This window comes from Calypte anna, chromosome 3, assembly GCF_003957555.1.
Source record: "Calypte anna isolate BGI_N300 chromosome 3, bCalAnn1_v1.p, whole genome shotgun sequence".
Taxonomy (NCBI): Eukaryota; Metazoa; Chordata; class Aves; order Apodiformes; family Trochilidae; genus Calypte; species Calypte anna.
Window position 1 is genome coordinate 80,473,688 of NC_044246.1, and position 26,284 is coordinate 80,499,971.

A 26,284-nucleotide genomic window follows, 5' to 3' on the forward strand; every position below is an offset into this window, starting at 1 on the left:
AGATTAAATTACTTATTATATAAGCTGAATGCACAAGGTTTTTTGCAGTTAAGTCATTTATAAGCATAATACCTGTTTGCTACTATGAAGCCGGCTAAAATTTGAGAACTATAATGATGGACTTGAAATTAACAGGTTGCAGCCAAAGAACTATACCCTTCATATTGCAGAACTGGTCACTTGAACTTTTCTCTTGCAGTAAAAAATTCCTTTCAATATTATCCATGTGGGCATCCCCACATGCCTTTCTGTGTCATAGGGACCTGAGCCTACTAATCACAAGTTTTAGAAAATTCTACCTACAATTACTAATATAATGGGCAATATTTTCTGAAGTACCACCTACCTTCTATTTTGACCTGCTCTCTATATAATCACAGCTTAACAGAAGGGTTTGTCTTGGAAGAGACTTTAAGGAACATCTTGCTCCAACCCCCCTGCATGGGCAGGGGCACCTCCCATCAGACCAGGTTGCTCAGAGCCCCATCCACTGAACACTTTATGGGAAGGAGCAGCCACAAATTCTCTGGGCAACCTGTTCTAGTGTCTTACCACTCTCACAGTAAAGAATTTCTTCTTAATGGCTAACCTAAATTCATCCTGTTTCAGCCTGAAACTGTTCCCCATTCTCCTATCACTCCTTTGTATGAAGTCCCTCCCCAGCTTTTCTGTAGGCCCTTTCAGACACTTGAAGCCCACCATGAGGTCTCCCTTGAGCCTTCTCCAGGCTGTACAACCCCAATTTTTCAGTGAGCTCCTTAAAGGTTAGGAAAAAAAAAATCATACATCTATATAAAACCTTTTTTTTTTTTTTTATTATCATCCGTGTCCATATCACAGAACCATTGAGGCTGGAAAGACCTCAGAGATCATCAAGCCCAGCCTATGACCTAACACCACCACATCAGCGGGACCATGGCACCAAGTGCCACATCCAGCCTTTCCTTAAACACTTCCAGAGGCGGTGACTCCACCACTTCCCTGGGCAGTCCACTCCAGTGCCTCATCCCTCTCTCCCCGATGTTCCCGCTCGCACCTTTTCCCCTGACACGGGGCAATGGCTGCAGCAACACCAGGGAGACCCCCAGCCGCTCGCTTCCTCCCTCACGGAAACCCACCGGGACTGCCCCCTCTTCCTCCGCACAAGGCACCGCTGGCACTCGAGCCTTCAACCCCTAGAACGCCGGCTGTTCGGGGAGGTTCGGGGTGGTTCGGGGCGGTTCGGAGTGGTTCGGGGCACCCCTCGGCCACCCCGCCCGCCTTTCATCCCGCTGTCCGCCAGGGGGCGCTGTGCGGTGTGGCGATGCGAGCAGAGCGGCGCAAGGGGGGGGGTGGGGTGTAAGGTAGCCGCGCCGCAGTGCATGCCGGGAGCTGTCAGGGCGGCGCGGGGGTGCCGGTGGCGGACGGGCTCTTCCGGCTCGGGTCGCTCAGGTAACGCCGCTCGCCTCGGCGCCCACTCCTCGCCTTCCTCCTCTCCTTCCTCCTCCTCCTCCTGGCGCGGGTAGGCTACGAGTCCCGGAGGCGATCGTTCCGCTCCTTCCTCCCCGTCGCCTCCCCCCCTCCTCCCGCTGTGTAAAGGAAGGCGCCGCAGCCAAGCGGGGTCCGCCCCTGGAGCCGAGCCGGCCCTCTCCCCTCACCTCCCTGTGCCGGGCCGAGGCCAGAGCCGAGCCGGTGCTGGGCGAGGGGTGGGGGTCAGGTGCGGAGGAGCCTGGGGAGAGCAATTAGCCCGGTAATTGCCCTGTATCAATTAACCTGTGGCTCCTGGCTCGCCCGACTGCCGCTCCGTGGTCAGCCCTCCGCTCCCCGGTGCTGTCTCCCGTAGCGGGAAGCGGGTGCGTTTCGAGGCTGTCGAACCTCCCTCCCTTCCCCTCCTCCCCTCCCGGCCCTTGCCTCGGGCGCTGGCTGCGGGGCCTGGTTGCGCCCTTGGTGGCGGGGCTTCCTCCGGGCACCTCATCCTAGGAACATCATCAGTGTTGGGCTGCCGGAGCCGTCCTACTTTGACCTTGAGCGTGTGAGGGTCGTGGGCCTTCTTTGGGTCGGGTTCCTGGCTGGCTGGCTCGGCTCTTGGAGCTGTTGTTGCGTGTGATGTTTGGAAGGATACGCGGGGCGTATGGCTGTCCGGAGTGTGGTTAGCGCAGGGTTAAATTTCATCTGTTGATGCAGGGGTTGCCGTAAATCTTGTGATGCCCACTTGAGAAGCATTGGTATATGACAGACAGCATCTGGTGCTTAATGTTTTTTATTTTAGAAATAATTGCATACCTGTAATAATAACCAGAAAATCCTAAAAAATATATCTCTGTAAGAACCCTAAGAATATGTTGGATATGGGGTACAGGTTTGGATGTTCTGAGTGACTCAACCCTTGCGTTTTCGTTGCTGATTAGCAAGAACCTTTGCACTCCTGGATCTTCTTTCTATATGCAGTAATAATGCATGTATTATGGTTCTCAGGCTAAATGCATAATGTGATACCTGAATTCTATGGGTAAGGTCGAAGATCGTAGTTTCTCCTTCTGGGGCCAAGCCTTGGTCTGTCTGTATTAAATATTTATGCTGGTCTGCCTGTCAGATATGCTTACTTTTTTGTTTGAAATATCAGTAACCTTTCAAAAACAGGGTGACATACAATGGACCTTTTGCAGGTCTAATAATAGTGTGATGTCTCAATATTGTGATGATCCAGAATGTACAGTCATTTTTAATATAATGTGGGTGAATGTCATGTAGAGGAATGTCAGTTTGGAAACAGGCAGAACATCAACAGTATAATTCCTAGCTTTGTTTTAATTGAAATGAAAATAGGCACTTTTGGAAACTAAGCAGCCTGTGAGAGATGGAGAAGGAGAGACTGCATTTCTGACTTACTGAATGGCTTTCCCAACTTGTTGGTAGATGTGTAAACAGCATCTTGCAAAGACAAGTTACCCTCCATCTTCCATCAGTGGAGTGGCTCTGCATTCGAGTGGACAGTTATGTTCACAAGCTAGGCCATGTTTATACTGGTACTGCTTTTCTTGTTTAAAAACACTGGCATGCTACACTGACTTCTAGAAATAGTCATCACACACACAGAAAGCTCCACGGGTAGGAATGTGGTCTGTCTAGTGTAAATGGGCTCAGCTTTGTTCTTCTGCCATTGTTCTTTGTCTTGAATAAGGGGGGATGCTTCCTCACTGGCTTAGTTTCCTTGACCAAAATTACTGCTGTCCAATTTTAATCTTCTTGATTAGCTGGAAATGACTTCTTGGGCTAGGCTGACTGAAAATGCTTATTGCTCTTCTATTTTTTTCTTTTTTCTTATTTTGTTTTTTTTTAATTATTTTGATAGAACTATTATATTAAGTATGCAGTGTGTAGAAGAGAACCAAGAGGTGTGAAGAATGTTGTAAAAAACCCTGTTTTGGAAGCTGTTGAGAAAAATAGGAGATAAGAAGGGCACTAAAGTAAATGATACCTGCTAAACCATGAAATAGAAAAATGGAAGTGATCTATTTGTATGCACATAAATTGTCTTTCAGATTAATAAGCATGTTGCCCTGACTTGTAGCTGAAAAGAAGTTGAATGATACAGACAGTAAGCAATATGTTTCCCTCTGATGACTTGGGGAGAAGAAACTCTGCAGGATTGACCATTTTTCCCCAATAACTGAAAGAAGAAATGAGAAGAAAGCAGCAAGGAAGGCACTAAATTATCTCAGTAGTCAACATATCCCAATTTTTATCAGAAACATATACTTCAATATAAGTTTAAAAAAAATCATGTAAAGCTGAGGAATACATTTTTCCTAATTTGGTTTCTACTACCATTTGCAAAATTCATATTTAATGGGACTTTAATCTCTTATTTATGTCTTTTCTGGCTTATTTCTGAGGATAAAGAGAGCAAACAAGTTTTTGTCCAGCCACCATTTTCAGAACAGTCAGAAAAGGATTCTGCTTTACAAATTTATTTGAAATCTGTCTGCAGAAGATGTGAAATCAGATGTGCTGCAAAGTATAGCCACAACCTAGATCATACACAGGTATGTGTATGGCATTCTATTTCAAAATTAAAATCAGAATAAAAAGATTGAAAATAGTTGAAATTTGAAATTAATGAGTTAGTAAAATCATTAGACCTCAGATATTAAAAGAAAGGAAGTTGGACAAAGTCTTGTGTTAAGAGGTTACTTGAGTAAGGCAATGAGGGTATGTGAACTTCAGACATGTTTTTGTTAAATGCCAGGTTTGTTTGGAGACAGAATGTGTTGCCTGAATCTAGATGTTAGATCAGTGGGTATGGATAAATAAAAAGTTTGTCTAAATCTTCAGTTTTAAAGTAACTGTGATAAAAGTATAAGTAAATAAGTAAATAATCAGGCCACTTCTTAATTTTTTTCCAAGCTGGTAGATTCTGTGTTAAGCTCTTTATCAGAATGTTAAAAGAGACTTATCAATGTGAAGGCACAGTATTACCCCGGAAGAAAGGCCTCTCTCAGTAGAGGAGAGTGCTGTAAGCAGAATATAAGACCATGAAACTTGTTCAAGGCCTTTTTTTGTTTACCCAGTTGAGGAATATCCGGAAGTTGTCAAACTCTTCTTTTAAAACATCTTAATACACATCTAGGTTTAAACATAGTCATAATGGTTTGTGTTGGTTTGCATTGTTACCTTTTCTATTCCTTTTGTTTGGGTTTTTTTTTATTTTTTTAACTGTTTCCTGTATTAATTTGATTTACTGGTTTGCTAAGAGTAGACAATAAGCAAGAAAGAATAGGAATACCTCAAATTAAGTTTTCTGTTAGTAAAAGCTTGGGAAAGACTGAAAGGGGAGAGCTAACTAATTTAAGAGGATTTCTTTTCAGAGAGGGTATAGTGACCATTTCAAGGCATGAGGCAGGAACAAGTAAAATGAAAAGAAATTGCAGTTTATTTCAGGAAGTGCATCTTGTTATTTAGCACAGACATCTGGACTGAAGGTACCTGTTTGAAATCATATACTTATTTATCTGTCATTTCTCAACAGAGTAGAGAGAAGCCCCAAAGCCTTGTCAGGGCTGTTCCACTGTGGGACAGGAAAGGCACAAAGCTTACGGTGCTGGTGGGTGCTACAGAAGCCATGGGGTGGGTGCAGCTGTGCTCACACAGAACATGCTCTTTTTCTCATTTCTGATGATTTTTCCAACTCACCAGGACTTGTGTGGTTATCATGGATTTGGCTATGTAAGATAAATACCTTCCATGTTCCTGTTTAGGGTAATCCAAACAGCCTTATTTCTAATATGCAATCTCAGGATCTTTTTATGAAGGTGAGGAAACTTAACTGCGTGATGTTCCAGGTTTATTTTTGGATAGCTGAAAAAACACCTTCCAATCCAGGGTGCAAGCCAGCCTTTTTCATCATGGCACCATTTTGTTTTGGTTGAGGGAATGGTGGATGATAGTTATACTTCACAGTAAGGATTTTGTGTTTCTGTTTTGCTTGGCATTGTAAAAGTGAGTGGTTGATGCCAGGAGGAGATATTTCATGTATTAAAAAAACAAAACAAAACAAAACAAACCCAAACAAACGAAATAAAATAAAATAAAAAATAACCCCCCACAACGAATCGAATAAAAAACAAAAAAAACAAAGCCTGCATTAAAAAAATCTAAATGCTATATTCTTCCTTCGCTATTATTGGCATGTCAGCCTGAAGACTGAGAAGATTTTTTTTAAAAAATTGCCTTTACCCAGATTGGTTGATGGATGCAAATGTGTAATTGAAATTATGAGCATAAATAGTGACCTGTTCTAGAGCTGTGTTGAAATATTAGTGAGTCAGTACAGTGGTCAACAAAGGGAAGAAGAGGATGAGAAAAGTACTTGTAAATGAGTATTGAAGGATAACCATAAAGTCAAGGAAGTTTTTTCCCATTTTTCACTAAACTGTTATTCTGGCTTAAACTGGCATATGTTTTTAATATGACATGTTAGATATTTTGCATAATTTAAAATAAAAGGTGTGGATATCTGAAGTTGTGTAGATTTTAGATGTAAAATGCATGCTAATTAAGGCATAATATGATAGGTAGGGAAACAGAAATAGATTTGATACCTTTTTACTTCTGAAAAAAATAAGTGTTCTAAAAAAAATACATTCTCTTTAGAGATGGTTCATAATTATAAATTTGTTTTCTTGCAATAGCAAATAGAGAAGTTGATTACCGAGAATGTATGTATGTTCCTTATGAATTTTTAAGCTTGTTATTCCTTTATGAATTCCTGTGTGGCTTAAGTCAGACTTTGGAATACCGTAAAAGAGTAGTAGCAGGAAGGACATTTTGTAAACCTTATGTATTTCTATCAGACTGTGATCAGTGGTAGACGTACAGTTTTAGTCAAGTCCTTCTGTGACTTTTTGAATATGCAAAAGAAGGAAAAGGGTGCTCTCATTTCATCTTCCTGATGATTTGGTTTTTGTGTAATGATAAATTAATAAACACGTTCTGTAGATTGTGAAACCAGGAGGGAGTGCATACAGTTGGGTACCTTATCTAACCTCTAGTACAAGCCATTGGTTTTCCCTCTTTTAATACTTGTTTAAGCATCATAGAATCATGTAATGGAATCATAGAATGGTTTGGGTTGGAATGGACTTTAGAGATCATCTAGTTCCAACCCCCCTGCATGGGCAGGGACAGGGACACATCCCACCAGACCAGGTTGCTCGCAGCCCCATCCAGCCTGGCCTTGAACACTTCCAGGGAGGGTGCAGCCACAACTTCCCTGAGCAACCTGTTCCAGCATCTCACCGCCCTCACAGGAAAGAATTTTTTCCTATTGTCTAGCCTAAATCTCCCCTTCTCAAGTTTTAAACCCCTGCCCTTCATCCTCTCACTACACACTCATGCAAAAAGCCCAACCCCAGCTCAGGAAAGCATCTTGTGGTGATTTAGAAGTTGCCAGTGTGGGTAATGTACAGATAGTTATGCTGATTTAATTTTGTAATGGAATGGAATTTGAACACCTAAAGCAGTGTTGTTTTTTCTATGGAAATATGTAATAAGCTGTTCCATTTATGAATTTTGACTGGGTAGAAAAGTACTGGAAAGTTATTAATCACAATATTAAATCTTATTATGTGCTCTCTGCTGTTGCAGGATACTAATGAGATCACAGATAATTATATTTAATTATACAGTCTGCATTTTTTGGGTTTGTTTATTTGGGTAATATGGGGGTTTTTGCATCTTTCATTACTGTGCTCAGTAGCAGTTGGCCAAAACTATTCTGTGATTCTGTGAAAACAACAAGCTCTAAGGGTTCTTATTTTTCAGAAGACATTAGAGATACCTCTGAAAAATTCCCAAATAAAAGGCTCTGTACAAAATCAATTTCGAATTATAGTAATTAGCTGTAATTTGAAAATCTTTTGTGATGGAAGAATATATGTATTTCCAACATTTTATTTTTATCTTAAGAGGCTGGCCTGGGGTTTGCTAAATTTATTTTGCTCTTCATGCTTTTAACTGCTTCTGTGGGGAAGCAAAGCATAACAAATTATCAAATGACAAGGCTTCTGTTTTCCATGTATTCAAGTCTGTGTTTGTATTAAGTCTATTTAAATAAAAATGTGTTTCTGCAGTTACCATCTTGGTATGTGGGCACTGTACACTGCTTGAAAAACAATAGCTCAGTACTGTTAGATTTGAAATATTTCTCATCTGCTTTTTTAATTATCTGTTCTTTTATTGTACATCCTATAGCCACACTTGAACCAGAAACAATTATAGAAAAGCCCTGAAATATTGAAAAGCAGAAACTGAGGGAATCAGAGGGAACAGTTAGTGAGCTCAGGTTCTTACAGTATGTGGAACTAATTTTGAGGGTTCTTGAAGTGACATGGTGCACACAGATTTGTGCTCCACAGCAATCAGAACTGTACCCTGTCTCTGTATTGCAAATTGGTGTGAAACTGACCAATAGAGTGATTCTGTGAGGGTTAATAAATGTAACAGTGGAACAGTAGAAAATCAAACCTGAAGAGGAGCTTTGGGATACAACAGGTAAAGGAGAGGTTATGAATTCTTGGGATATCTTATAACCTTGTGATTAAATTGAGACATAATTTAGATAAAAGCTCTTTTTATTAAGTGAGTGTTGATGAAGTTGTTCTTTGCAATCATGTTTCTTTAGCTTCCATGAAAACCACTCAGAGCCTCTTAAGCAGGTTCATAGTTTTTGTTGTGAGACAGAAGGCTTTTAGGCACATGAGTTGTGAAGGATGAGTGTTTGCTGTGGAAAACATGGTTCTAGCCATTTCATCTTAACATGACTTGGAGGAAAACCAGTACCACCTCACTGATGAAGAGAGCTGCAGGCTGTTCTGTGAACTCACCATACACAACCCCCAGCAAAAGGAGATTCACAGCCCCACATAACTGCTTTCCTTGTCAAAGTCATACTCAAAGACTCTGCGTGTATCCAGGGATATCCAAATTTGTGAGGTTTCTGGTTTTTTGATCCCCAAGAGGAGGTGAATTGGAAGGTAGTAAGTGTCAAGACCTACTTCTACAATTACTTGTAACTAAAATATGGTTTTATAAAGTAGTTTGAAAGTGTACAGCACTCCTCTGGTAGTTTTTCCCTTACTGTTAATAAATGTTCTACTCAGACACCACCATTTGCTGTTTGTAATTCAGTAAGAGGAGATGTGGACTTCTAGCAGGTCAGTGACTACCTCTGTCCAGACTCATGTGAGTAACTGAACCTTTGATCTGAGAAGCTTGTCTCATCTCACTACCTATGCCAAAAGGGAGAAAAACAACAAAAACAAAGGATGGTGCTCCTCATACCTTTATTTAAAAAGGGAAATAAATAAAGAACATTCCAAGGAAAGCTGACTAAATGGTGATTGTGAAATGGCAAGGTCAATGGTTTAATCTTTGGAGTGTTTGGATTATTTTGATTTATTCTGTTTATTACTTCTCTCATTTTCAAAGTAGTAAACCATGCAAGAATAAGGATGTGATACTTACACAGTGACGTACATTGCTAAACTCTAACATTGCATATAATTATCAGTACTGTAAAATGAAATGTTAAATCTATAGTTTTATTATAGTTGAGGAGAACAGAAAGGTATCAGTAAGAATACATGGTAGAAAGTAAGTTACATGATAAGAGAGTAAGTTCATTAGTATCAGCTGGTCTGCAATAGACTTGTCTAAAAGTGTAGGTAATTTAGTCAAAGTTGTTCATGCTTTTTGTTTTCAAAAGAAACAGAATATTCTTTTCAGTTTGTAAGTCTGAAAAAAGTTCCCTATTTAGCCCTGAGTTCCTGCTGGTTTTGTCTAACATTTGAGAATTCTGAATTAGCTGGATAAAAAAAAGGATTTTTTTCTTGACTCTGAAAGCATTATCTGCTCTGTCAAGTTCACTCACCATCCTTTTTTGCTAGGAAAAATGAGAATTATGCTGGTTTTGTATGTTGGCCTTTCTTCTTTTTTAGTGTAATAATTTATTTTACTTTTGGAGAACCAGACACTGGCAGTTGTGCAGCTGTCTCTGAGAAATCTTTTGGCATTCTACAGCTTCTTTTCAAAGCAAACCATCTTTTTGCTAGATTTAATCCAAAGATGGTTATTACAAAATAAAACAACACAAAGTACCCTTTTTTAAAAAAATAAAAAGTGAGATCTAAGTGCTTTATGCCGGTGGGGTATTGCAAGTTCTATGAATTTGGCAGCCAGAATATGGTTTTTAAATAATGGATTGCATTTCTGTTCTACCTTGGAGGCAATGTGTCATTATTAGTCTGCCATCAGAATTAGGGGTGCAGAAGGTTTGTAATACTTGGGCTTTTTATTCTTTCCTGGTGTCCCAGCTCTTTTTCTTCTCTTTGTTCATCCCATTCTTCTTTCTTGCAACTTTCCTTAAAATCCAAGAAGCCAGGAGATGAACATTAACAGGAGAAAGATTGAAGAAATAATTAATGCAGAATTTTGGTTGTTCTGTAGAAGAAAAGATAAATATGATGATGCTTTGTCTGACACCTTGTATTTACCCCCACATGAAAGGTATGGGACGAGACTCAGAGTGCTGGTGTACTGTGTCTGACTGAAGCGACTATTTAATGTTGTTCTATCACTAAAAAACAAAATAAAAAAGCTGGGTTCTTACCAAATTATCTTCAGAAGGACCTGTTAATTAAAGGAATTAATTTTTTTAGGGAGCTAAAATCTGCCAGGGTACATTGAGATATCAATCATGAAATTTTGAGCCTGACTTACTGCTGTCATAGTTTGGAGATGTCAGAGTACAGCTTTCTTAATTTTGTTTTTTGGAGAGCTGAAAAGGTAAAACACAACAAATAGTGATGTAGTTTGTAGGTTTTGGAGTTTTTTCAAGAACGTGGCAAGGATTTGCCATTCAGTTATCTGAAAATACTTGGTAACTGATCCTATGGTTGTGTTGTTCTGTCTGTGGTAACTCCTTATGGAAACTGTTGACAAAGTTACTAAATAGCAGCTTTGTAGCTGTTTTGGTAAGAAAAGTATCTGAAAGGAGGAATTTCTATGTTCATATAAAACACTTAAAATTGATCATATATGCTTAAAGTCAGAAAGATGTTTGTGTTTTTTGATGCATCTTGCTCAACTTGTGTGGCACACACTGCAGTTACATGAAGTAATACCAGTTGAACTGTAATACTTTCCTGATTGCTCTTAAAGCACTTTATACTGAACAGAATTTAAAGGTAAGTGTTCTTATTGTCTCCCTCAACTGCAGAACCACCAGAAATCAGTGTTGCTTTTTATTTCTCCTAATTCTTCTGCTCTGTTATTTCATATGAATTTTTCATTTCAAGCAGTCCTGCTATTTTGTCATATTGCTGCTCACTGGGAATAGGGGCCAATGAGGCATCTTCTCCAGTAGGTTTGGAAGGGTTCACTAAAGCTGCTGTTTTCAACATGGCTCTTATTTATTGTACCTGGTAGACAGTCTTGTGAATACAGCTTCTTTATACCTACCTGTTCCATGGGTGGGTTGCTTTTTGGATTTTTTTCTTTCTGGTTTAGTTTTTGGTTGGTTGGTGGGTTTTTCTGTTTGGGTGGTTTGGTTGGTTGGTTGGTTTTGTTTGGTTTTGGGTTTTTGTCTGTCATGCTTCAACCTGCTGCACTTTTTTTCCTTTAATCAAGAAAGCAGCAGCATCTGCAGAGTATGAAATCTATTCTGGAGCTGAACATCAGAGAGAACTCCCAAAAGACCTCAATTACGAGGGGCAAAAAGCTGCCTTTTTAACAGACATGCTACAATAGAATTTAACATTTAGTTGTAGCTACTTGGGGGTTAAGTAGCAATTTGAATTTAATAGCAATTCAGCTTAATGAAATAAATAGTGATGGCCCATAGAAGTATGAGGTGGTGTCCCTGGAACTGGGGTGTCTTAATTACTTGGTGTAGACTGCCATGTAATGAAAATACAGAGAGCAAATTGCAAAAGCCTCTGATTACGGAATACTCATAAACATAGACTTTTGTTGTGCATGGATGATGATAATATAAAACGAAGTAGAGCTACATGGCTGAATTAGAATACCAGGTATTATAAAAGGAAGTGTTGATGCATGGAAGTATACTTGAACAGTATACAGACTATTGTTTGTGTTCTTCCTTCTTGTCTCCTCCCTGGAAGTGATTCAGAAAGATTGGTGTCTTGTGCTTTCAGAAAGGTTGATTTTTTCTGGTGAGGTTGTTTTTTCTGGTGAGGAAAATGTTGGGGCTTTTTCCTGACAGAGGAAGAAAAAAAGAAAGCAAAAGATCCCTTTTGTTGTATTTTTGAGAATAAACAATACTTTTTGTGAGAAGCAGGACATGAATTTTCTAGGGCTTTTTTTCTTGATTTGTGGAGGTGTTCTTTTTTTTCTTCTTTTTATATTTGTGTAGAGTATGTTAGCTTTGGTTTACTGCTTGCTGTAAACTGATTTTAGATTGGCATTTTATAATGCCTTTGAGGGAAAATGCAGTGCTCTTTATACAAAGTTCTTCTAATACGTCTCTCTTTTTTTAAACAGGTAATGTCTGTACATGAATTGCAAGCTGGTCTCTAGTGGGGACACCCTGGGAGGATGAACACGGAGGAGCTGGAGTTACTGACTGATTCCAAGTACAGAAACTATGTAGCAGCTGTTGACAAGGCACTGAAGAACTTTGAATATTCCAGCGAATGGGCAGATTTAATATCAGCGCTTGGAAAGCTAAACAAGGTATACCTAGCAGGTGCTCTCAGAAGAGATTCAGGAACTGACAAAGGGTATTGGGGTAAAAGTGCAGAAGTGCAATGTTCTAGCAGTCTAATATTCCTGTAAATATTTTAGCAGCCTGAGCCAAATGTTGGGTGTGTGCAAAGAGCAAACAAATGAAACAAATGCCTTTTCAAGTCTTAGATTTGAACCCTTTTTTATTGTAAGTAAAGGGAAAAGTTATTTATATTTCTAGTGGAAGTAGGTGCAACATCTTTTTTATTACTAATATTTACTTCTAATGCTATTGGAATAGTGTGAGAAATAGCAGCCAGTGTAAAAATCATCAATATTTTTCTGAAGCATGAGTTACAAAATGATGGGTGAATCGTTCATTGACCAGGCAGTGTTTTCATTTTAATCTATTTTAAAAGTTAATATGTTGAATCTGTAATGTAATTGTGATCTTTAATTGCTTTTTACAAATGTATACAGATCCTGATATCCTTAAAAATCTAATCGGTTCCATTTGTTTCTAGGTATCTTTAGTTAGATTTATAGAATTCCCTTTGAACACACACATTTTACCAATGTGAAGCTTTGCAGAATTTGGCATAGAAAATGACAGGTGTGAAGCATTTACAATCTACTCTTTAAATTTTGTGGAAGATCAATAATGACAATACAGTTGGCAGTGCCAGTGGCATAATTTCTTTGTATAAACTCCCATTTAATTTTTTTGGTCATAACAATTGTCGTGGCACATGTATACAAAGTGATATTGGGAAAGAAAAATCAGAAGGTATAAATGTAACTCTGTGTTCCAGTCCTGAAGTGATACATAGTTTCTGGCAGCGGTAAAATTCTCTGTGTTGTCCCACTGTGTGACAGCTTCCTAAAGTTATCCCAGACTCACCACCCACAGTTTTGTAGTCCTCTTTTAAGTTACCAGCATTGATTTTAATAAATGGAGACAGTAATTTTTGGCCCCCCAAAGAAGCAAAAAATGAAATGGTGAAGCTGTGAGTATGGAGCCCATTGTGACTGAACTTCTAAATGCCTTCACAACTCCATCTACAGCAAGTGTGCAAGTGAAAGACAATGAAAAAAAAAAACCCCAAGGTACATTTTAAACTTGTTCTGTGCTCTTTTTTCTTAATGTGTTGATTTATCAGGTACTGCAGAACAATGCAAAATACCAGGTAGTACCAAAAAAGCTGACGATAGGCAAGCGCTTAGCACAATGTCTGCATCCAGCTCTGCCAGGAGGGGTTCATCGAAAGGCACTTGAAACCTATGAGATCATTTTCAAAATCATTGGACCCAAGCGTCTGGCCAAAGATCTTTTCCTCTACAGGTATTGTAATTTAAACAACTCCATTGCAAATGCATGGTTGAGATGCTTTTGGTTTTCTGCCTTTTATATTAACAATCCTGCTTTATTATATAGCAAGAATCAATCAATTCATTTCTGTCACGTTACTGGTGATGGTATAATACTCTTCTCCTGAACATTGTATGTCAGAAGATCACCTGGAGTTTTTTTAGGAGCCAACTTAAGTGCTGGCAAACCTGAAATATATTATTTCTTCATTGAAATAGATAAAGTTTTGTGCATGTGCAGTAATTGAAATGTTAATGCTTATTTCAATGTATTTACATTACGTTTTTCTACTGTAATTTAAGTGTTATTGGAAAATAGTTTGATTATAGTTTCTGGCAAAAAACTTCCTCTTCCAAGTAATCAGTCAACAGAACAGGAAGATTTTCTGTTTGGTTGAAATGGAAGTCAAGTACAAAATTTTTCTCACTCGTGGTCTCTAGAACAGATGATAATTAAAAAAAAGGAGTGAGTGGTGGAGGGGAGTGTTTTAGTTCTGTGTTTCCACTTGCTTTTAAAGATTCTGTGAACTCTGCTTTCATTTTTTTGCTTGCGCAGTGATTCACTAGCTGCAAAACATTGTTTAACAGGGAGTTATAGGACAGTGGAAAATGCTGCCCTAAAATAAAAGCCCTTGTTACTGATGCTTGGGGAAAGAGTGACGTTCACGTTAAGGCATTATCAAAGATTCCACTATTTTTCATGAAAGCAGAATGACAGTGTTTGAACATCAAATCTTGAGGGATGAGTCGTAGCCTTACAAAGAGAGACTGGGGGGTAGTGTGCTGCTTATTGAACAAGAAGTCATTTTCTGCAGAAAAAAAAAATCAATTGACAATGGTTATGGCTAAACTGTGGTTCTTCTAGATAGATAAAGGCAAAAATATTTTTTGTAAACACTTTGTTCCTTTGGAAATTCTTTCCCCTGTAACACGTATAACATTGTATCCACAAGGAGGGGTTTCTTTTGTTTTTGGGTTTTTTTTTTTGATTGGTTGGTTTTTGGGGTTTTTTGGTTGTTTTTATTAATAGTATATTTGTACCTGTATATTTTAAGACCCTACTCTCAAACTGACATTTTTTTACTCTCTAATGCTCTTCCTACGTCAGGCATCTTCTGACCTGAGTGCTTAGTGATTTTGAAAGTTGCTGTTTTACTTATATGCCTTTGATTATTGGTACTGTGTGTAATAACGTGTGATATTTACTAGAAATAGCAAAAATGTTTGTAGTATGTATATAGCTTCACCCTACCTGATGACATTTGTATCTTTCCTGAATTTACGTTTACATTCATAGTAAACTCAAAACATAATGTTTACGAACATATTCCTAATGTTTCCAGTTCTTTAAGTGCTGCATCATGAACAGTGGGTTTATTGTTAGCTTGAGAATCTGTTTACAAACTGAATTTCTGTTGTAAATGTATACTTTCTGGCTGCTTAACAGTATGACTGTCTTAGATTTTTATCTTTAGGTTATTTGGTGAAGTAAAACATTAGTAATTATCTTTCTTATAGAAAAATGTTTCTATAAATTTTGTAAATGTTCTCATCCATCTTTGTTTTTTCTTAGTAAGTACAAAGACAATGTGTTTTTTTAAATACAATTGTTGTTGTGTGGTAGTTCAGCATGGGCAAAATCAACATGATTCTGGTTTATCAGATTTGTTTTATTGGTGAAAGAAGTAATCTCTGGGCTTTCAGTACTTGCTATCACAATATTAAAAAAAGTAGTATTAACCTTGGCATACTGTCCTGTCAATCCATAAAGGAGTCATAGTGTGTGGTGGTCTATGCCTCTGCAAAATTCTATGATAAAAACCTGGTACTTATAACTATATACTGGATGTGCATGTAATAGTTTTAAGGTATAGATGGAATTGTCTCACATTAGAAGCTTTCTAAAACCTGATAAATTTTACTTTTCACAGTTCTGGACTATTTCCACTCCTTGCCAATGCTGCTATGTCTGTCAAGCCAACATTACTGAGTCTGTATGAGATTTATTACCTCCCTTTGGGGAAAACATTGAAACCAGGACTGCAAGGACTATTAACTGGGATTCTGCCTGGGTTAGAGGAGGGGTCAGAGTATTATGAAAGGTAAGGATAGATATGTTAATAAGGTCATATGCTTGGTTTGGTAGGGTCTTTTGTTGCAACTTTTGATGAAATACTTATATGTGGATTTTTATTTATTTTTTTAAGATAGATGGTATTTAGTTTCATCCAGTCATATTAATTGCAATGGCACAGTATGGTATGGTAGATGTGGTGGTTAGGGATGTGGTTTTAGTAGTGGACCTGGCAGTGCTAGTTTGACAGTTGGACTCTATCTTAAGGTCTTTTCAAACATAAATGATTCTGTGATTATTGGTCTGAATTGAGATCTGTAGCTTGTTTCTTTTCCATGGGTTTACTCTAAAGTAGAACTACCGTATTACTCCTGGTCTAAAATATGTATCAACAGAATTTAAGATCACAAAGCTTCCATCATTCATATTTACTCATTATGATATCTAAATTGTCAGTAAACGACCTGTGTGAGAGACAGCAATAATCCACCTATCTTTATAGCTTAATACTCTGTTTCTTGCTTAGTGGTCTGGAAGGTAAAAGCTCTTGTTATCCAGAAAACTTCATCCCTGGTTATCTTGACCATGGTGTCTTGGGGTAGTATCCTAACATGCTAAAGGATGTAGATACATTCCAAGACTTTGAGTTATTAAATTATTCACACACTTGCATATTCTTACTATTTCCACCTCAGAAGCTAGAATTTTCACACCTTGTATGTGAAGAGCAATTTAACTTTTGTTTTTTTTTTTATTTCTTCATAAGTAAAGACACTGTAGTTGGTACCACTACAACAGGGAATAGGGGCTACTCCCTTGCCTTTTGGGGTCTTCCATAGGGTCTACAGGTGCTCCCACAGGAGTGGGGAGAAATGAGGGCAGGGGAAAGGGATTGATGTGTGATAATTTTATGCCCTGATATTGCCAGGAGTGCAATGAGGTGTTTTTTTCCCCAGTAGCTATGCTTTCCTGCTGTCTCTCTGAAAACCTCTGTCTGTAGCAACACTTGGCTTTAAGTAGGAGATGAAGAAGTTATTTGTCTCTTTGAACATAAGGAATACATAAGGAGAAGCTGTGGGCAGACATAAGCATTTTGGAAGCCAGATTGGCCTGGCTTGCTTGTTGGCTCACTCAGTTCAGGCTGCATGATAATATTCATTGTATAACTGGGGCTTCTCTTGGCCTCTCAGAAGAAAGTTTTGACCTTCCTCTAACAATTTATTTTTATATTTATGAAAACTGAGGGCAGGGGGGCTGTGATGCATGTCCTGATTCAGCTGACTTGATTTTATGGCAGAACAAACACCCTGTTGGAGAAGGTTGCCTCGGCTGTGGATCAGTCAGCATTCTACAGTGCTCTCTGGGGCAGCCTCCTCACCAGCCCTGCAGTTCGCTTGCCTGGCATCACCTACGTCCTCTCCCACCTGAACAGGAAGCTTTCAATGGAGGATCAACTCTACATCATTGGAAGTGACATTGAATTAATGGTAATGCTTTGTTGGAACAGTGGAGACATTGGTGTTGCTTATTTATATAATATACTTCCATGGGGTTAGATGCCTTCGCTGTGTTTGAAGAGATAAAAATGCATTTTTCTTTGTAATAGTTCCAGTTAAGCTGATGTTTAGGTATATGATAAAAGTATTGCAAAGCTGTTTTTGAGTAGAACTTTACATTTATTACACACATCAATTAAAAACAGTTGAATTTTGATGTAGTTTTAAAAAAATAGAGTACTATTTTGTCTTTTAAATGTAAGGTGTTCATTGGTAATCTAAAAAAAGCAAAAGCTTAATATTTGGGTAGCTCAGGGAATCTGTGAGTATATTTTTCCTCAATGGTGAAACTCTTTCCCTTTTTTATCTTGTTTCATCATTCACAATTTTAAAATTATTTCATTTGATATATATCAGTATTTATAAACAACTGTTCCTGTTTTGTGAATGTTCTCTTAAATCCAACTTCTTGAACTAATGCAGTAAATAACTATTTTGGGGGGTCTGCTGTTACTTCAGGTGGAAGCAGTAAGCACGTCAGTGCAAGATACCAGTGTTTTAGTACAGAGGAGCACGTTGGACCTTATCCTTTTTTGTTTTCCTTTCCACATGAGCCAGGTATGTTGTGAACATGAGATGAATTGGTAAACTTCTAAATGTACTGAATTTTTAAAGTCTAGCAATATTTATTTGATCTTTGTTAACTATTTTCTCCAAGCTTGAGCAAGAGTCATATATATGAGTTTCTCTGATGGGTTTGGCTATTTTTGTGTCATGATCTCTGCCCTTCTGCTTTTGAGATTCATGTTTTATTTTTAAGTTGATTTCAGCTTCCCTATATGAAAACCCAATACAAATTATGATGTTTAGTCTGTGCAGAAGATTTTAATTTGCTCTAATTTGACAAGAAAACAAATTATCATTTCACGTGCAAGTTTACAGTTCTAGGTGTTCAAAAGCAGAAAAGTTAATCTTCTTAGCATAACTGATTCAGAACACTAGAGAACTAAAAGTGATAATTGGTTTGGGGTAAGTAGTTAGCCGTAGCAGTAGTGGGAGATAGACCTTACAACTTACAGATTTTTTAAAATTTTTTTTTTACTGTATTTGTGGTTAATTATTTTATGTTTTTAAATGATTCGTTACATATTTTACATTAAACTTTCCTGGAGGAAAGTTTATACAGGGTTGATTGTCACCTTGCTATAAAACACAGAAATGCTGCACTTTCCTGCAAAAAGAAATGTGTTGCTGCTTGTGGAAGTGGTTTGTTCATATTAATACAGGAGTATTTGGAGTGTTACTTTTTAGGTTTTAGAATTGTGAATTTATCAATAAAGCAATTTAAAAAAAATATTGAAACTTATATAAAACACAGTAGCAGGAGATTGAAAAGTATTCAGAAGACTTCAGTGATTTTGGTGTAACAGAAATGAGCTATCAATATAGTCAAGTATTTTGCTGTTCATAAAGGGTGCATACTATTACGAAGTGTCACTTCCAAGAAACTAACTACATTTTAGTGCACATTAAGATGCTAACATAGAAGAAATATAACTTTTCATAGTTAAATTTGGTGGTGTTTCTAACCTTTCCAGGCAACACGTCCGGATATGATCAGAATTTTGTCAGCAGCCCTTCATGTAGTACTGCGCAGGGACATGTCACTCAACAGGAGGCTTTATGCATGGCTTCTAGGTAGGATTGTATTTCATTCCATTGTTCACTAAAAGTGAAGGGAGGATCATATGTTCATTAGAAGTATTTTTCTATATTTTGGAGAAACATTCTTGGTAAAATGAAATACTTAGTCTGCATCATAAGGGAGAACGGCAGTGTAACTCTCCGTGGGCATAAAAGATGAAGAGTGTGATGCTGGAGCTCTTTCGTGTTACATGAATTATTGGTAAATATTCCTGTAGCAGTAATTATGGTCCCCAGTCAGGGCTAGAGCTTGGAGCACCAGGCCTGTGTAAAGAGACACTAGAAGGCAACTTCTGTCTCCCTGAAGACATATAATGGGAAAAACAGGAATTATCAGAAATAAATTATGTGGAAAAATATTGATACTGCTTTGACGGGGGCCTGAGTAAGCAATCTTTGAGCTTCATTAGGTGTTTCTGTAGTTGAATTACAACTCAAAAATCACTTATGTTCTCCTTGCCACTATAATGTTATATCAGTGCTTTTCTGGGGTAAAAATCGATCAGTGACAGGGCCAACACTTTTGCTTCTACCAAATGGCAGAATATCAATAAAATACACATTTTTTGTATGAAACCAGTGTGTAATCAGAAGAATGCAACAGACAATAATAGATATTTAGGTAATATGTAGAAAACTAGAAATTAGAAAATTGGAAGTGTTGGAATTAAGGAAGTAGTCAAGGAACATGAGAGAACTGAAGTTCCAAAGGGAGGGATGAATTCAGCAACAGTGTTTTGCATGAGGGGATTGGTTTTGTTTCAGCTGAAGTTGCAGGGATTTAGAAAATAAATATAAAAAATCCTAGTTTCTTTAGTTAATCATGTCTCAAAACACCGACTTGCAAATTACTCCTCTTTTAAAGAAATTGAAATGCACTGTCATGGTTCATACTTACATTTTTCAATTTAGGAAAAAAATAATTTCCAGATTAAGCCCTACACTACTGTTTTGTTTAAATTTGATGGATTAAATATGTTTTTTTCTGACATTGAAAAGGTATTGTGTGTTTAATATATCATGCTGGGTTTTTTAACTGTGGAAACTTCTACAGCTATTTCATGAGAATTGTCTACACTGACAGACTGTAACTTCAGAAGATAGTTTTATAGTCTCAGTAGCTGCTCCTGTTTTGTGGACAGCTAATGACTCTATCTGCTATATATTTGGACAGACCTTCAGGCAATACAGCTTTTTTACTTTTTTTTTTTGCTTGACACAGTGGGCTGTTTATCATGATATTCTGTATTATCGTGACATTCTACTAATGTAAAACATTGAGGGAGGAGAGTCAGTTATGTTGAACCTGTCAGAATTCTGATGTTCTGCATGACATTATTTAATTCTGGTGTTAGCTATTTTTTTATAGCTGGGAGAGGACTATTAATTTTTTAGGCATAAAAATCAAATTCCATGTCTTTAATCCAGATTATTTTAACCATTATGAAGTCTGTCTTAAGTTGCTGCTAAAGGTCATGCATCTTCTCAGACTTTTCTTCTATTTTGTGACTTTAGGGCAAAAACTGTGGAAAACTTCTGTGGAACAGGGTAGTGTCCTAACAGACTTAATTTTTATAATTTAAAAAAAAAAAATCCTCAAGCCTATTTTTTATTTTTTTTTAGAATAAAGATATTTACTTGGTTTAAAAAAGGAGAAAAGATTAAAAAACAAATGCCTGTCTCCATATAGTTTTGAATAACAAAGTTGGGTTTATGTAATGTGATGTACATTCTCTGTAAGTGCCTTAGTCAGGTCAGTGTGCTTTGATGATCACATCATTGTATTTAAAATACTGAATTTTGTGTTCTCATACAAATATTTATATTGAAATATATTTGTGAGGCAGGTTTCTTGAAGATAATCCAGGATTATATGTTTTTTGTACCGTGTTTGTGAATATTTGTTTCTTTTGTACAACATGTAATTTGGTTAATAATGTTACATAAAGCTGAAGTTTGTAAGTTGTGTGCAAAATGCTTGCATAGAAGTATCACTTAGTTTCCTGTATTAAACTCTATAAAATCATCTTTCTCTTGCAATCATTATTTGGACTTCTTCTTGGTAAGTTATCAGTGCTGGTGTGTTGATTTCTAGTTTAAAGAAATTGACAAAATATTCTACTAGGACACAAAAACTTACTTGCCTTGTCTCTTGTTTGCTTGAAGGCTTTGATAACAATGGTGCCCTTGTAGGACCCAGAAGTACAAGGCACAGCAATCCTGAGGAGCATGCCACTTACTACTTCAACACCTTCTCTAAGGAGATGCTAGTCCAGGTAGCTATATGATGTTTTACGTTGGCTTAGCTTCATAAATACCTACTGATCAAAGTTACTGTATCTTTATCTTTGACTTGCCATTTCAATGTGACCATGTAATTTCTGGGGGGGGGGTTTGGTCTTCTAAAACCTTTTCATTGGGAAAATTAAGACATGGAATTATGTGTTTCTTTGAATAACAGTATAATCAGGACAAATATTAAATTTCTCTCTACTTCCACAGTAAATATAGAGTACATGGAAGATTTTAGCCTTGTTCTTTCATGAAACTGAACTGGAGAATTCTCTTCTACTTCTGTAGATACAGAGACTCTTCTGTATCTTGAATATTACAATAATGTGATCAGATAGTACTCAGAGGGTCTGAATAAGAAGGACCTTCCTCCCCTTTAGGCAAGGGGAATGTCTTTTCTGCTGTCCACTGGCAGTAGTTAAGGAAATTGTCAGGCACACTATTTTACCCTTAAAACCTTACTTAGTGACTTGGTATCACCTGGCCTCAAGAGCTCTGCTGCTTCTTTTCAGTAGTTAAAGTATACATTTGTTTTTCAAGATGCTGTGAGTCTTGAAATCAGGAAGACATTTGATAATTCAGGCAAACTGATAAGGTCAGGATTTTTCTGAAATTCAGTCAGAATTGCAGTGCTATATATGGTATGGTATGAGAAGGAGAGTGAGGATTCCAATATTAATAGGTGACACAAGAGTATTTAGTTCATCATAACTTAAAGCTGATATCCAGCACAAAACTTTTGAGTTTTACATGAAGGTGATGAGATCTGCTGTTCTACTTGTGGTGATGAGACCCCAGAAATCCAATGCAGCAAGGACCTCATTGGCACTCTATCAGCATTTTCTTGTCACTCTTTTGCCTCCCATTACGGATTATTCCAAAGTTATTCAAGAGTAGAGGAGACACCTGAACAAGAACAGTTCTGCATGTGCCATCTATACAAAATGTGGAGTACTTTTAGCAACTTCTAGGCATTCTTTAGTGGATTCTGGTCTTCCTTTTAGATCTACCCATCTTTCTAGCTTAGTCAATGTCATGAAAGCATTCCTTTCTTGAGATAACTAACAACAGTGTAGAGTAAATATAGCTCCCTTTTTTAGTAGTAGACATGATTGCTACAGTAGAATGGAGAGTTGCTGTATTTTGTGGCTGTTACCCTATTTGTGGATAATTCTTTTGGTTTTTGCTGTAAATTATTTTACAGACATTAAAATCAGTGGCTTACTCTGCTTAATGCAAATTGCATGTGCTTTGTAAAACCATTTGCTGTCTTCTGAAGGAATTCAAAAGCACTGTTCATTTCTGCCCTTTTCCCTAGAAGTCTTTTCGTGTAGTTTTTTCCAGTCCACCCCCATGTTATTAATTGTACTGAATATACTGAAATGTACATCAGTGTACTGATAATTCTCAACTTCTACAAGCGTATTCAAGTACAGAAGATTTTTGTTTCAGGATACTGGCTGATAATACTTGGTTTGTAGCAGATGGCAAGGTCAAACTTATTTCCTGCCTCTCTTTCCCAGCTTGTTTTTCTTCTTTGCCTCCTTTTTTTGAGAAGCTGTAAAAGAAACTAGTTTCAACTCGGACAGTGAAGCCAGCCTTGGAGAGAAGACTAAGCAAAATATGTGGCAGTTTCATTGGGATTTTTTTTTTTTCAATTCTGCAGCTCATTCCCTAAACTACTTCAGTATACAGACTCACTTTTCATTCGGTTTTCTTTGGGGTGTTTTTTTTTGTTTGTTTGTTTGGTGGGGTTTTTGGTTTGGTTTAGTTTTTGTTTTGTTTTGTTTTGTTTTTGAAGTTTTCACCGCTATCTAGACAGCTGAATCAAGAAAGATTTTTACCACATAGCTATGTGCTAGATGAGCAGATTATTATTATTTATGAAGCCCTTCATGTGGATATGCCTTACCTCCTCAAACAATTTATTCGTATTTTTGGTGTCTTTTATTAAGTTTTGAGTTGGTATCTGTTTATAAGATTTTATTTTTACTTTAAGAAAAGAGAAGTTATCAAGGTCTGCTCCACAGAAATATTCTCATAGGCAAAGTTAAAGAGAATACTTAAGCGTGGAGAGAATGAGCTGCAGTGAGATGAAATAGTGGACTTCACTACTGAGAATTTCCCTTTAATATGGAGCTTTTATTGCATCTTCCTTTCAAAAACTATTTTTTTTCTCTTTGTAGGCAATGATTGGGATATTACAAGTTAACGGGCATGGAGAAGAAAGCACATTAATGCAAGACCTGAAGCCTTTTCGAATTCTTATCAGTTTGCTGGATAAACCTGAACTAGGTAATTTTCATATTACTTCTACTCTTTCACTTGTTTTACATTGTTTTGCTTTGAGAATTTTTCTCTCTTGATGATCCCATTAGAAAAGCTGTGTTCTTAGTACTGGCAAGTTAAATCTTCCAAGCCAATTAATTCAGTGTGTTCGTTAGCTGTACCTTTTAACAAATCCAATTTCTACTACTTTCAACATAGGAAATAGTAAGTTAAAGTAATAATGAGAAATTACTACATATTGGAAGACATGTGGATTTGATCTTTTCCATTTTTTAAATCAAATAGTGATTTTACACTATTTTAAATCTCAGCTACTGCTTTAGTGAATAAACTGCTCTTGCTTCTAGTAAACGCATAGAGTTGAGAGACATTAAAAAGAAAACAATTACATTTCATCAAAAGAATTTATCCTGAGAAAGCATGGTTTTTTTTGGGGGGGTGGAGTGTGTGGTTGGCTTGTTTGGGGTTTGTTTCTTTGTTCATTTTTATTTCTCCTGTTTAAAGTGTTTCAATGCACTGTTTAGCATCTGAGTGCAGAGAACTGTGGGACAAATGTATATGAGGCAAAAGTTTTCAAAATAATTCATTGCTAGATACTTTTCCTTTTCCTTTGGCATAACAGCTATGGAGGTGACTGAAAAAAAATTTGTTTAAGTCTATCCTAAGATTTAGGGGCAGGATAAGAAAAAGGCAAAAATACAACAGTTAAAGAATACTACTGGGAATAAAGTGGTTAAGACAGACCACAGTGAATGAAGTATCTGTCAAGAGTTTGTCCTCTTCCTGGTACTTTGTGATATTTGGGAGTCAGTTTAAGTTTTCAGCGGCTGTGTGTACATTTAGATTTCACTAAGTAAGCAGAGCTATGAGGACTCTTACAAAAAATGAGATGGGAAAAAGCTAATAGGATTTGTACTGAATTCACTGAGTGCACTGTCAATGAAGGCAGCTTAGTGAGGCTACAAAAACACATGAAAAAGCAAAGGATATTTCAAGCAGCATCACATTGTGAACTTCGTTTAAAAGAAGTTTGTTTTTTCCTTAGACTCAAGATACAGCTCAAATCTGAAGGAGGTGCTATTTCAAAAAGTATCCCGCAGACTCTAGAATTAAAGAAAACCTGCCTCAAATTAAAAGGAAGATAACCAAAATATTTTACCTTGTATTAGGAAAAATGGTCAGAATATTTTACCTTGTAATTGCTTTTAAATATTTGAGTATATTTCCCATATGGTGACAACATGGATTGATGAGTTATGGGTAACAGCTTATGGGTGGGTTATTTGAAACTGATTGAAAGCTACCTTTGATCAGTCACGTGTACATTTTATGTGTATGTTTGAGCTGAGCAGGTAATTCCTCAAAGGGGATGTGTTGGCTTGAACATGGGCTATAGTGATGTGACTGTTGATGGTTGGATGTGGGGATCTTAGATGTCTCTTCCAACCATGACAATTCTGTGATTCTGTGACTGCATAGCTTTTGAACCAGGTGTGTTTGTATCCAGCTGTCACTGTATATACATCATATGGAAAGAGACTTCTGCTTGTGGTTTGTATACGCCTGTGTCAATGTCTGGAATGCTAAAAAACTTCTGAAATTGAGGTAGTTCATGAAATTGAAGAGCGAGAATTGTATGGTTTCAGTGACCAAAGCTAGCTAATGATTTGGGTAGTTTTCAGATGTGGAATGTTATCAGTGCTATAATGCATGAGACTGAGTGCTGGCATTTCCCTCCAGGCCCTGCCATCCTAGAGGATGTATTGATTGAAGTATTTCGAACCTTATATACACAGTGCAAAGCAGAACTGGAGCTTCAGGCAGAACCTTCTTTCAACAAAGATCACACACAGCTAAGCAGGTGAATAATAACTACAACTTATTTTGCATTAAATCGTGTATCTTTCTGTTGCTGCAACCATGAGACTGAACCATGTGGGACTGTGTCCTGGTTTCTTCATGATACAAGATGTACTGACTTTAAATGCTAAGGTCTGTAGGACTATGACTTTTTCATTAAAAAAAAAAAAAGAAAACAAACAAACATATGGTTTAGTCTTTATTCATGGCAAAAATGTTTGCTTAACACAGCTGGGAGTCAGGTATGTCTATGGTATAGATCAGTTGTGGCATTCTTTACATCTGTGTTCTTGAAAAAAAAAAAAAAAAAAGTGGAATGATGAACTTTCTTGTAGAGTAAAAATGAAGATTTCTACAAGGCAGCCAGAGAGAGGGATAAAAAGAGTTTCAAGATTTGAGTTGCATATCTTAAAATGTGGAGAGAAGAGGGAAATTCATAACTGATGGATATAAGAAAATGGTGATGGGAAATGATGTTGGGAAAATAGATTCTCTTAAGAATGTGGTTTAAAGACATACTAAAGAAAGGATAGAGAAGAAAAGACATTGATATGAGGAGCCTGACAATATACTGAACCCAAGAGCAACAACCACTGTAGGGATGAGGGGAGGATAATTTGTGTCAACTGGCAGGGGTTAAGCTCACAGTGATGTGTATTTACATAATTTGGAAATGAAGAGTAAAAATATAGTGTTCTTTCTATTTTCTTTCAGCAAACTGAGAGAGAACAAGAAAACGGCAGAGTTGATTAAAACTGCCAATCTTCTCTTTAATTCCTTTGAGCCTTATTATATGTGGGATTACATTGCTCGTTGGTTTGAAGAATGTTGTAGGTAAGTTACATTACTTCATAGATGTAAAGTTGAAGTAGATATTTGTTTTATAAGCTTTTTTCTGCAGAGAAGTTAGTCTAATGTGATCATTTAGTGTGAATGTTCATGTTGATGTTTATGGTTGAGTCACAAATGCAGTTTT

At 37.3% G+C, this 26,284-nt stretch overlaps 1 protein-coding gene across 1 annotated transcript in view; it reads left to right on the top strand.

Moving 5' to 3' along the window:
* Positions 1-1,364: 1,364 nt before the first annotated feature.
* DOP1A (DOP1 leucine zipper like protein A) overlaps positions 1,365-26,284 on the top strand; it is a 60,692-nt gene continuing 35,772 nt past the window's right edge. The window contains exons 1-11 of the mRNA XM_030447101.1: positions 1,365-1,431; positions 12,043-12,234; positions 13,386-13,567; positions 15,525-15,695; positions 16,965-17,154; positions 17,683-17,781; positions 18,762-18,861; positions 21,034-21,143; positions 23,346-23,454; positions 25,189-25,309; positions 26,023-26,142. Of these exons, the coding sequence (XP_030302961.1) occupies positions 12,097-12,234; positions 13,386-13,567; positions 15,525-15,695; positions 16,965-17,154; positions 17,683-17,781; positions 18,762-18,861; positions 21,034-21,143; positions 23,346-23,454; positions 25,189-25,309; positions 26,023-26,142 (1,340 nt within the window). The 5' untranslated portion in view covers positions 1,365-1,431; positions 12,043-12,096. The remainder of the gene's footprint in view (positions 1,432-12,042; positions 12,235-13,385; positions 13,568-15,524; positions 15,696-16,964; positions 17,155-17,682; positions 17,782-18,761; positions 18,862-21,033; positions 21,144-23,345; positions 23,455-25,188; positions 25,310-26,022; positions 26,143-26,284) is intronic.